This window comes from Gracilinanus agilis, chromosome 3 (genome assembly GCF_016433145.1).
Source record: "Gracilinanus agilis isolate LMUSP501 chromosome 3, AgileGrace, whole genome shotgun sequence".
Taxonomy (NCBI): Eukaryota; Metazoa; Chordata; class Mammalia; order Didelphimorphia; family Didelphidae; genus Gracilinanus; species Gracilinanus agilis.
The window spans coordinates 678922012-678935165 of NC_058132.1; the positions used below are offsets into that span (position 1 = coordinate 678922012).

The 13154-nt window shown below is 39.4% G+C and overlaps 1 protein-coding gene across 1 annotated transcript in view; it reads left to right on the top strand.

The window, feature by feature from the left end:
- Positions 1-13154, top strand: part of PIK3CA (phosphatidylinositol-4,5-bisphosphate 3-kinase catalytic subunit alpha) — a 51221-nt gene that overhangs the window by 32388 nt on the left and 5679 nt on the right. Inside the window, exons 16-17 of the mRNA XM_044670941.1 lie at positions 8166-8244; positions 12294-12464. Of these exons, the coding sequence (XP_044526876.1) occupies positions 8166-8244; positions 12294-12464 (250 nt within the window). The remainder of the gene's footprint in view (positions 1-8165; positions 8245-12293; positions 12465-13154) is intronic.

Here is a 13154-nt window from a genome sequence, read left to right on the forward strand (position 1 = left end):
GATCTATTGCTGAAGATTATCTGACTAAAGCCGGTAGAAATCCTTGGAAGGTCTAAGCTAACCGAGGGCAGGCAGCCCTTGGCCAGAGTAATGTAGTCTCTGATTAGGAAATAAAGTTGATCTTTGGGCTAATCTTGTTGATGATGATAATAATTATATTGTGTTGCTTTAGAATATCGGGTCTTAAAATCCTACCTATTCTAGTCCTACCCACGATCCACACTCCTACCACCCATTTTACTCCCACCACCCAGGCCCAAGGGGTAAGGGGTAAGTGAGTGGTCAGGGCGAAGTCAGGTCAAGAAAAGAACCCAGCCCTGGGTTTCCAGGGCTTTTTACACTCTTGGTTCACTGGCAATTGATATCTGCCCAGTGGCTCATGTCACCTTCAACATTCCATCCAGGGCAACTGACAGGTTGGCCCTAAGCTAACATGGCAAGGTTAAAATCCTATATTACAATTTTATAATAGGGGCAACAGGAAACTCCTAAAGCTTCTTGATCAATGTCTTGACCTTCTCAGAGTGGGCTTTAGTCAGTCAGTAAATATTTGTTAACAAATTCTGTGCTAGGCAATAGACTAAGCACTGGGAATACCAAGGAAGGTAAGAGAAAGATCTGGCATTCAGGAGCTCACAGTCAAATAGAGAAGACAACATTGAAAATAACCATGCACAAACAAACTATAGATATGATAAATTGGAAGTAATCAATGAAGAAGGGCATTAAAATTAAAGAGGGATCCAGCAAGGCTTCCTGCTGAAGATGGGATTTTAACTGATAATGAAGGAAATCAGGGAAGCCAGGAGATGGAGATGAAGAGGGAGAGCATTTCGGGCAAGGGGGCCAGTGAAAATTTCTAGAGTAAAGATACAGTGTCTTGTTTTAGGAACATCAAGGAGGCAGGTGTCACTAGATTACAAAGTGAGGGACCAGGGGAGGTCAATATAAGACTGGACAGAGGAAAGAGGTTGTGAAAGGCTTTCAATGGCTTTCAGTCTCAAACATTAGGCTCCCAAAGGTGAAAGAAAGCCACTGAAGTTTATTCAGTAGGAGTCAGACCTGAAAATTAGGAAGACCACTTTGACAGAGTGAGGATAGACTAGAGTGGCAAAAGATTTGTGGCAGGGAGGCAACCAGCATGCTCTGGCAATAGTCTAGGTATGAGATGACCAGGGTAGTGTCAATGTCAGAGGAAAAAAGGGGGCATGGGTAGGAAATGTTAACTAAAATACAATCAACAAGTCTTGTCAATAGATTGGCGATGGATGGTGAAAGTGAGAAGGTGAGGATACTACCAAAGTCTAGGGGACTGAAAGGGTAATGGTTCCCTTAACAATAATAGAATGTTTGGACATTGGGAAAGTTTGGGAAGAAAGCTAAAAGATTGAAGTTAAGGTTTTTATGGCTAACTAGTTTAAGATGTCCAGTAGACAGTTGGATATACAAGACTGGAGGTCAGGACTTCATTAGTAAATGTGAGAATCATCAGCATAGAGTTGATAGTCGTATTTATGGGAGCAGATAAGCTCACCAGGTAAAATAGTATAGTGAGAAAAAGGAAGAGGGTCCAGGCATAACATGGATGGAAATTCAGTAAAGACAAAGAAAGAGCAATCAGATAGGTGACAGAAAAACCAAAAGAGAGTAGTGTCTCAAAAACCTAGAAAATTAAAAGTATCAAGTAGAAGAGGGTGACAGTATCTTAAGGCTACAGAGAGGTCTAGGAAAAAGCAAATTGAGAAAAAGTCATTGGCAACTAAGAGATCAATCTGTTAATGTTAGAGAGAGCAGTTTCAGTTGAATGATGGAATTGGAAGTTAGACTAGAGAAAACTGAAAAGAGAATGAGAGGAAAGGAAATAGAAGTACCTATTGTAGACAGACTTCTCAAATTTAGTCACTAAAAAGAGGACAGATTTGGAATGATAGCAGAGATGGATAGATCAAGTGAGGGTTTTTTGGTTTGGTTTTTTTTTTTTTTGAGGACAGGACATGTTTTTTGGCAGTAGCAAAGTAGCTGTTATTGAAGATAAATGAGAGAGTGGAGATGATAGAAGGAGCAATCTGATGGAGAACATGGGGTGGAAGAGGATCACTTGTGTTTATGGGGGATTTTGCTTGTGATCACTTGTGATTATGGGGGAAATAAGGTTACCTTATTTCACAAGATGGGTGAAGGGCATGTGAATAGCAGAGGTCATCTGGGTGATGTAAAATAAGAAGCAGGAGAGATGAGATAACTTAGTTGAATGGTCACAAATTTTTTTTTCAGTAAAATTTAAGACAAGATTCTCAGTTGAGATGTTGGAGAAGGAAGACTTGTAGAAGATTTGAAAAAGGATAAGAAAGTTTTGGAAGCGACATTGTGGCAAATGGGATGGGGAGATAATTAGGAAGCTGTCAAAAGATTACTTTGCAGCAGTGAGGACCCATTTAAGATTATGTAATTTAGGGTTGCAATAGACCCAGTCAGCAGGATTTCATGTTTTTCCCCCAGCTTTGTTAAGCAGAAGATGATGGGAGTGATACAAGGCTAAGGTTTGGAATGCAAGAAACATGAAGTCTTGAACTTGTTTGTGCAGGAGTGATAGCCTGGGAAGGAACTGAAAGATTGAAGGATTAAAGGCTATGGTATGGATGAAAAACAGAGTTTGGAGTTACAAGGCAAAAGAAGAAGTGGAACAACAATTATGATTAGATAAGGGAATTTCAGAATTCACAAGCATGGAAGTGGAGCACATTTATGAAATACCTTAGGAAGATTGCTTTGATTTCTAGAGGATGGATAGAAATGGATTGAGACTGGAGACAGAGAACAACCAGGAGATAATAGTTCAGGTGAGAAGTGATAAGGGCCATGTGATCATTTAAGTAGAGAAAAGGCAATATGAAAGGTATTGTGGAAGAAGTATTGAGAGCCATGAGGAAGAGTAAATAAAAAATTCTTCTGAGAATGCAAATATGGTGGCACAGTCACAGAAATAGAGAGGTTAGTGAGATGATTAGGTTTTGGGTAGAAGTAGGAGATACTCAACTCTGTTTGGGTATGATAAGTTTAAGATATCTTTGGGATTTCCAAATTCAGATGCCCTGCATGCAGTTAGTGATATGGGGCTGGGGAAAATTCAGGAGAAAAATAAGAACTGAGCTTGTGGATTTGAGTTCTCTGCATAAAGATAATAAATGATCTCATGGTAGCTTCTGAGTTCACCTACAGAGAGAAAAGAAAAGAAACAGTGTTAAAGCCCTGAGGTATATGACTCAAAGTGACAGAATATGAGTGAATAGTCAATCAATAGCCAACTACTATGTGCTAGGCACTGATGATGTAAAAAGAAAGAATGAAAAATCACTACTCTCAAGGGCCTTACTTCTTTCAGAGGAGATATTATTTATATATGTGCATACGTCTCTACATCTGCATATATGTATATATAAAATAAATATATACAAAATAAAAGCAAAGTAATTATGGAAGGTTGATCCAGGAAGCTGGAAATAGTTTTAAAAGGGATAACAGTTTTCAGTGAAAGTTTTTAGAAATAGGAAAGATCTTGGCATGTTTGTAGGCAGCTGAAAAGGAACCAGTAGATAATAGCTAGGAATATATGGTTCAGGAAAAATATGAAATAAGGCAGAACAAGTAGATTAGAACATTATAGAAGCCTTAGAGTGTTTTTCAAGAGTTCATACTTTAATTGGTAGTTAATGTAATGGTAGGAGGAGCCACTTGGAACTACTCTACAGTGACTAGAAATTTGTTTCTACCTGATTTGAACCAGGGACCTTTTATGTGTTAGGCAAACATAATAACCACTACTCTACAGACACAAATTGATAATAGAGGAGAAATGACAATTCCAGATTAGGAAGATTAGTTGAACAATAGTGTGGAGGACAGATTAGAGAGAGTCTAGACCAGAGAAAGGAAAGCCTATTAGGAGCCCAAACTAGGCGAGAAGAAATTAGAGCCTAACTACAATGACTGAAATAGTACTAAAGAGGTTGGCTGGCTTTGAGATAATATGGCAGCATGAGGTGAGGGATGGGGGGGAAACAAAAACAAGCTCAAGGTTGTATGCCTGGCAGAATGTTGGTGCCATTAGTGCCATTCATATAGAGGACTTAGAGGAAAAGGGAAAATGAAGAATTTAGAACCGATTGAGTTGGGGTTAACCAGCAAGCTTTTAGATACCAAACTAGAGCTATAAATTTGAAGTAGGGATTACAATTTGTGGATCATTGGCAAAAAACAAAACAAAACATTAATTCATGCCATTGGAAGTGTAAAACCTCACAGAAGAAGACTAAGAAAATAAACTTAGGTAATGGGATTAGGAGAACGAGGGGACTGTGAAGGAGTGACTGCTGTGCCCGTGCTATTGAGATTTGAAAGATCATGAAAAATAGGTAAAATACCACAAGATTGGAGAAGGACAAATGTGCCAATTTTAAAAAGGAAAAAGAACAAAATATGCAAACTATAGTCTACTGATTTGATTTTGAGTTCTGAGAAAATTCTGGAGTGAATCATTAAAGAGATGGCCAATATCTAGGAAGCATGGATTACAAAGAGTCAGGATGACTTAATCAAGAACATGCTGGGCCAAACTAACTTTATTTTTATTTCTGGCAGTTTTTTTTAAACTAGTAAAGGAGGGCAGTGGTGAGGATGTAGTTTACCTAGATTTTAATAAAGCTTTAGATATAGTAAACAAAGTTCTTGTGAAGAAGCTGGAGGGTATATAGTATAGATGACAATACAGTCAGTCAGAGGGATTCAGATTTCATTGGATGTCTGTACTTGAGTTACTGTTAATGCTTCATTAGCAGCATGGCAAAGGTCTCTAATTGTGTACCCCAGAATTCTGGGGGTGGCCCTCTGCTCTGATCAGTCACTTGAATTAAAGCATATCCAGTTTACCGATAAAATTTGCAGTTGAGATAAAACTGAGTGGGACGTCTAACAAATTAGATGACAGAGGCTGAATCCTAAAAGATATTGAGAGGCTGGAGCTGTGGTGTTGAACCTAGGGCACATATGCCAGAGGGGGCATTCAGAACCTTCTCTGTGGACACTCGCACTATGGCCCCAGCACAGAGTTCACCAGAGTTCGTTACTAGAAAGCCAGAGGGCCAGGGACTGGGCTGCCCCTATCCCCCTTTCCATGAGCATCTGAGGACATTCTCATATCACCTACCCTTCTAAAAGATTTGCCATCACTAGACTAGAGCATTTGGCTCTAGAATATGGTAAGATACATCAGGATAAATAATTGTAAAGTCTTTCACTTAGATACAAAAAAATGAACTTCACAAGTATGAGATGGGAGTTGGGGGGAGGCATGGAAGTAAATAGCAGTTATTCTGAAGAAGATCTGTGATTTTAGTGGACAAAAACCCCAAAATGAGTCAGTAATATGATATGATATGATAGCTAAACAAACTAATATGAACTTGGGTTTCCTTAAGAAGGGCATAGTTTAGAGGGCTCAGTGAGTAGAGAGCCCGACCTAGAGATGGGAGGACCTGGATTCATATATCTGGCCTCAGATACATCTAGCTGTGTGACCCTGGGCAAGTCACTTGACCCCCATTGCCTAGCCCGTACTATTCTTCTGCCTTGGAACCAATACACAGAATTGATTCTGAGATGGGAGGTAAGAATTAAAAAGGCAGGGGGAGGTTGGGGGCATAGTTTCTGAGGTTAGGGAAGTTATTGTATCCTACATTGCCTGCCCTTGTCAGACCTCATCTAGTTCTGTGTACCACAATTGAAGAAGGGATATTGATGAGTTAGAGCCATGCTGGTGAAGTCTTGGCACGGGCGCTGGTATGGCATGGGGAGGGCTGTTCCGTCCCCCCTCTTCCCAGTGCCCGAGGACATTTTGATATACCCTGTTCCACTGTCCAGCCGCCTAATATGAGCACTTCCTCCCTCTACTGTCTGGGGTAATGTGAGGGGTTCACAGGCAGCTTGAAGTTGCACTTTGGGCACTCAATCTTGAAAATATTCACCAGCACTGAGTTAGAGTGTCCAAAAAAGATCACATAGAGTGGTAAAGGGCTTTGACTCTGAATCTACAATATATAAGAATGATTGGTGGAACTGGGCTTGTTTAACCTGAAGAAGAGATGATCCAGGGGATGCATGATAGATGTCTTCAAGTCATTAAAGCTTTGTCAAAGAAAGGCCATGACTAAGCAGTGGATTGTTGGAAGTTGCAGAGAAATAAATTTAATCTTAACCTCAAGAAAAACTGCCTAATGATTAGAAGAACTGTCCAAAAAAAGGCATAGGTTGCCCCATTAGGTTGTGGCTCCTAAAAGTTGGATGTCCATTCGTCACATGAAGATTCCTTTCATGAATAGCAATAGCCACTAAGGTCCCTTCTACCTTTGAAATTGCCTGATCCTGAGTGTTCAGAAAAACAAAACAGTCATATTAGAGTATGCTGTTAAGGAAAGTTAGGGAGGAAAAATATATCTCAGGATGAGGGGGGGAAGTGTGTTTGTTTCAAGGCAAAGAATACTACATTCAGTCAAAGAATTTGGGATTCTTTCTTTTCCCCCCAGTAGCATGTTTCCACATTCGTGACTTTGGGCAAGACCTTTCTTTCACTTCATTGGACTTGAGTTTCCTCAACTGTAAAATGAGGGGGATAGATTATAGCAGTGATGGGCAAACTACAGCCTGCAGGCCAGATGTGGCTCCCTGAAATGTTCTATCCAGCTGCACAACATTATTCCTAATCTGACGAATACGATGAGTGGGATACAATACAATGAAACTTTGAAAGAGTTACCTTAGAAGCAGACTGACAGATGAGCATTTCCTTTCCTTTGGCCCCCTCTTTAAAAAGTTTGCCCATTGGGGGCAGCTGGATAGCTCAGTAGATTGAGAGTCAGGCCTAGAGATGGGAGGTCCTAGGTTCAAGTCCAGCCTCAGACACTTCCCAGCTGTGTGACCCTGGACAAGTCACTTGACCCCCATTGCCCACCCTTACCACTCTTCCACCTATGAGCCAATACACAGAAGTTAAGGGTTTAAAAAAAATTTTTTTTTTAAATTGGACTATACTATCTCTAAAGTCTTTTCCAGCTCTAGAGTTGTGATCTTTTGAATCATATCAAAAGCCCCAGAGATGAAAGAAGCCAAAGACAATAAAAACACCATTAGGTTTAGCTATAGCATCATCATTTGAAGGGTAAGTGGATGATAAGGAAATAGATACACAAGTGGAGTTCGATAGCGAAGTGGGCAGTAGATTCCCAGAACTTGTCAAATGCTTGTTAAAGCCCTTTATAAACTATATGATAAATGATCTTAAATTTGTTACACGAATGGAATTGTTTTCATTTTTCCATTTTATTTTTTGGTCTGGACATTTAATTTTAGCAGTATTAAGAATTTCCAATGGGGAAGTCGCTTCCTTGGATGTAGACTGGCAATTTTTCAGTAACCTAAGGTATTAGAGAGTGCCTGGGGCTCTGAGAAGTTAAGAGACTTGACCATGGTTACATAGCAAGTATATGTCCCAAGACAGGACTGTAACTCCTCACATGCCTGTGCCAGGATGAACTATATCCACTGTATACCACACTGTCTCTTGTTTTGGTTGTACTTTAAAAATACTAGCAGGGAGTAACGTGATCGAGAGCCAGGCCTAGAGATGGGTGGTCCTGGGTTCAAATATGACCTCAGACACTTCCTAGCTGTGTGACCCTGGGCAAGTCACTTGACCCCCATTGCCTAGTCCTTTCCACTCCTCTGCCTTGGAGCCAATACACAGTATTGACTCCAAGATGGAAGGTAAGGGTTTAAAAAAAAAATTTTTTTTTAAATCTGACTTCAGACTATTTCCTTGCTGTGTAACCCTGGGCAAGTCACTTACCCCCCTTGCCTAGCCCTTATCAGTCTTCTGCCTTGGGAGCCAGGACATAGTATTGATTCTAAGATGGAAGGAAAGGGTTTAAAAAATATATTAGCAATATGATAGGCTATTGTTATGAGAAATCTTTTTGAGTGGATACAGCTATATGTATATATATTTTTTGTGTGTATATATATATAATTACCTATTTTTAATTTGTTGGAATCACATGATACCTAGATTTCCGTTGTGATGTGGTGGAATAATATATTGTATTTGGCTATTACAGACTTACGACAAGATATGCTAACTCTTCAGATCATTCGAATTATGGAAAATATCTGGCAAAATCAGGGTCTTGATCTTCGGTGAGTATTAAAGGTAACATAATGAATAATGGATTCTTTTTTCTTATATGTAAAAAGTTGGCTTAGCCTGAGAAAGCCACTTAGTCATGATTAAATTGGTTGCTTTTCAGTACTGAGGTTGCAGCATGCATATTTTTTAAGCAATTTCTGAAGTTGGTCAGTCCTTCCTTCCTTCCTTCCCTTTCTCCATCCCTTCCCTCTTCCTCCCATAGGACAAGAGAATAAAATTTGGCATAAGGTCTATCCCAGTAAGAAGAGCAGTGAGATTGTCAGAATTCTTTTAATTGCCTCCAGAGCTCCAACATGAATAATAGGGCACGCAAGGGGAGAGAAAGACTCATGTTTTAATACTAGCTTTCAGTCATTCTCAGAAAAGTTGTCTTTTCCATGTAGTACTAGGAGTTTAAAACAGAGAGAAATCATACTCTTCAGTGCCCTTTTTAAACAACTTTAAACTGGAATAATAGCCCAGTCTTGCAATAAAAAATGCTAGCTTCAGTTTCCCTGATCCATTTAAACTTTTTACAGTATTTTCCTTCTAACCATCCCCCCTCTTGTCAATCCAGCCATCTTCCCACCTCTGACATCTCTTTCTCCACTAGTCATTTGTAACCACCACAAATCCTCAGTCATATAAAACACCAAGCTTTTATTAAGCGCCTACTATATGTCAGGTGCTCTGCTAGACTCTTGGGATACAAAGACAAACATTAAACTGTCCCTTCCTTTGAGGAGCTTACAGTCTATGGGGTGGGGGAAAACAGCATGTACATATATAAGTATAGACATACAACATAAATGCAAACCATTTTGAAAAGAAAAACATCATCAGGTCACTTGATCTTTGATGCCTTTGTCTTCTTTGTGGTTTACAACTTGTCAACGACAAGCAAATTTAGTCACAAAAAACCTTTAAAGCCCCTAACACCGACTGATGGAGCTATGTAAAAAGTATCAAACTACCAAATCACAACCCTCTAGATTCTGGTTTTAAACATTTCTCAGTATATGTGTGTTGTAGAGGGGAGTTCAAATACAAACATCTACAAAATTCTACTTTCTTATTTTCATCTAAGAAAATTTGCTAGCTTGTGAATAGGGAAAGCGTGGATCCCTATGGGGAAACCGCTCCACATAGACTTGAAGGAGATTACAAATGTGATTATTCATCAACATTATTGTATTTTTTTGCTGCCATAGGCATAAGGAAAAAATTCATTTAAACCTACAAATGTACAAAAATGTTCTGAACATTATTTGTGATAACAAAACAACTAGAAACAAAATGTGTAAGCAGTAGTTGGGAAATGACTACATAAATGATGACATACGAATGTAATGAGATATCATTGCACCAAAAACAATGATGAATGTGAAAATCCCAAGAAACATGGGAACACTTGTGTGAAGTGATGCAGAGACAAGAAAGCAATATACATGTTGACTGCAACACATCCCTGCTTTCTATTAACAGACAATGAATGGTTTTCAGGAAATGTTGTCTATAAGGGGTTGGAAGTGTTTGGCAAATGGCTGTTGTGTCAAAATGAAATGTATGAATATCTTTTTTTAAAGATAAATAAAGTGAATTGGAAATATGAAAAAAAAATTAGCCTAGATATTTCATTCTCCAGTCAATCAACTTAAGTGTAGTGCTGCTGTGTGCTCCAAAATAAAGTAAAAATTATTTGGAGATGATTCTCTTAAGCCAATGTAGTTTATGCGAAAGCCCTTTGAAAAGGTCATAGTTATTAGAAATAGTGATATTTAAAAATTGTTCCAGGCTCTCCTTCCATGTTTAGTTGAATAATGATGTCAAAAGTGAATTGAGTTTGATTTCAACTTTTAATTTTACACATTTGAAGAAAAAAATTAAATTAACTCTCATTTTTGTAGGAAAAGATAGGTCTGACCATCTTATTCCTCTCGCTCACCTGCAGTGCCTACCTATTGCTTATTGATACTTGTTAGCTGTGTGACCCCAGCAACTCATTTCACCTCTTGGCTTTAGTTTTCTCATCTGTAAAATAGGTATAATAATAGCACTCACCTCACAAGGTTATTGTGAGGAACACATGCAATGTCTGTAAAATACTTTGCAAATTTTAAGGCGTCATATGAGGTTCATTATTATATTTTAGTATTAGCTAAAAGACTTGACATATATGTAAAACACATAATTACAAATAAAAATAATTATACCTAAAAAAATAAAAAATAAAAGACCTGACTGAAATTTCAAGGTGTCTACAATCTGGCTTCACCCCACTTTCATATATTTGAAGGGCTCCTTTGGAGGAGGGGTCAGACTTGCTCCATTTGGCCCCAGAGGATCTGATGAGGAGCAGTGGGGTAGCAGCAAAGGGGCCGATTGTGGTTTCATGAAGGAGAAATTTCATTACCATAGGGCTGCCCCTGAGTGGAAAGGGCTGCCATAGAGCGACAAGCAAAGCTTCAAGCAGAAGTGGGCAGGAAGAGGGGAGGATGTTGCCTAGTAGGTGTGTTATGGGTATAGTAGGCAGGTGTGGGTCAGACTAGATGAGCACTGAGGTCTATCCCAATTCTAAAATTCCTGTTTGGTCATTTTACCTTTTCAAAGTCATCTCACACAACTATACTTTGTACATTGTATTGTGTACACTCAGCTACTGATTATTCCCAGATCTTGCCTTGCACTCTTTCACCTCCTTTCATTTGTGCGGACCATTGCCAACCCCCAGAATGCACATGCTTCTCATTTTTTCTAAACCCTTACTGTGAGGGGTGAGTGCTAGGAGGAAGGTAGGATAGGAGAAGGAAGGGTAGAAAGGGAAAGGAAGGGAAGCTGGGGTAGCCACCAAGGAGAGAGACAGACAGACAGACAGACAACTTCCTCTCTGAATTCTTCCTTGATTCTTCTCATCTCAGAGCAGTCTCTGGACTGAAAATTTCCCTGGAGCGTTTAGTGTGACTCTCCTTCACTCCTTCTAGCATGCTTATTTGTGCATATTTTCTGTCTTTTCCCCTCACTAAACTGTGAACTCCCTGGAGCCTTGGAGATGAAGACTGTCATCTTTCGCCTTTGTGTCTCTAACACGTAATAAGTGCCTAATAAACACTTAGTCAACTGGCCTGACCACAAAGACCCCAAGTCCCCCTTCTGCCCTGCAGGACCTCACAACGCCCCAGGAAGCTTTATTTCGTTAGTTTATATGTATGTATCCAGATGATCTCTTCCAGTGTCATGGTCTTAAAGTATTCAAAAATTCCTCTAGCTGCAGCCATTTTCGTCATAGTCTCTCATGACACAAAATCCATAAGTTCACTACTGGCAGTGGTGTAGTGCTTCCATGCCTTATGGGAGACTCTATACAAAATGTCTGTGGCCAGAAAAGAAATCACTACGTGGTGGGAGCAGCCTTCAGCCAGAGTGTTCTCTGAGCTTCCCTGGGTCATCCGGAACTAGCTCCAGAGCTCTTCCAGCACCGAGACCTCAGCATGCCCGCAGCCTGCCTAACCTTCCCGAACATAGGGCTGTGGTGCATCAGAGTCAGTCAAGGAATAAGGAATCTGTCAGTCTGGTTCATTGATGGCACAGAACTAAAAGGGCTTTCCCCATTTCCATGACATTCTGTGTTTGTAATGGCTTTTCTTATAACTTCCTTAGGAGGCAGCGAATTGTGCAAAGTGATGTCCTTGGGGACATTACCAATTATGCTACAGTCAAAAGCCCATTAAAATAGAGTTTCAGCAGTGCCCAGAGCATTAAGGCTGAACTATGAGTGATGTTGATTTAATAAGTTACTGGCCTTAAAGTAAAAGGACTAGGGTTTGAACCCCAACTCTCCTCTCTTGTGACCCTGGCCCAGTCACCACACTCCAAAGCTTCACTTTGGCAACTGAAAAGCCCCCGCCTGACCATGAAGGCTGGGAGTGAGAAAAATGTTTTTAAAATCTTAAAGTGCTTTACAAATGGGAACTGCTTTTAAATTAAATGTTCATATATTGTATTGCTAAATGTTTCATTCTTTTAAGTTCCTCCAGTTGCCTGTAACTTTTTTTTTTTTCAGGATGCTGCCTTATGGTTGTCTATCAATTGGGGACTGTGTTGGCCTCATTGAGGTGGTCAGAAATTCTCACACTATCATGCAGATTCAGTGTAAAGGGGGCCTAAAGGGGGCCTTGCAATTCAACAGCCATACATTACATCAGTGGCTCAAAGACAAGAATAAAGGAGAAATGTGAGTTTATTTCATCCTCCTTCGTGTTCTCTACTTCCTCCCTATTTGGCTTTCAATAGATCTGTAGGTTATTTCCTTAGGGGTTAAGGTAAAAGGTCGTTTAATACCTTGGATGTAAAAGAAAAAATGAAGGGACTCAGATGGATGTTCAATTACATCTTCTATAAAAGTTAAAAGAATCAAAGTTTTTGTGTATGTTTGAAATTTTGTTGTGGAGATATTATAAACATATCTCTTATGTTTAGTCTAAATTTTTTTGCTAATAGAGTGACTTTTTAAATAGGGTTCCTTAAAACTCATCATCAGTTGACAAGGAAAGGCACAGTCTACTTTCAAATTAATGATGTTAATGAACCCAAAGGGCTCAAAGTACTAGAGTTTAAGTGATGTCCTTGCCCTTTTGTTCCTAAAAAATGTTCGGCTATCAGAACATACTCCAATCTGTGTATTTGTTTTCTTCACCTTTTTTCAATAAACAAGTTTGTTTAAAGAGGCCGTTTGAGTCCCAGTGACTTAAAATACAGTACGTTAACAACCCTTTATTGTAAGCTTCCTCTATATAGGCTTACTAAATGCCTCTAGAAACTTCCTTAGAAGTTGTAGGTCATCCTCATCAGAATCTCAAAATTGTTTAGAAAGCCAGTCAAAAATTAGATTGAAGGATCATGTTTGCTACCTCTACTGTCAATC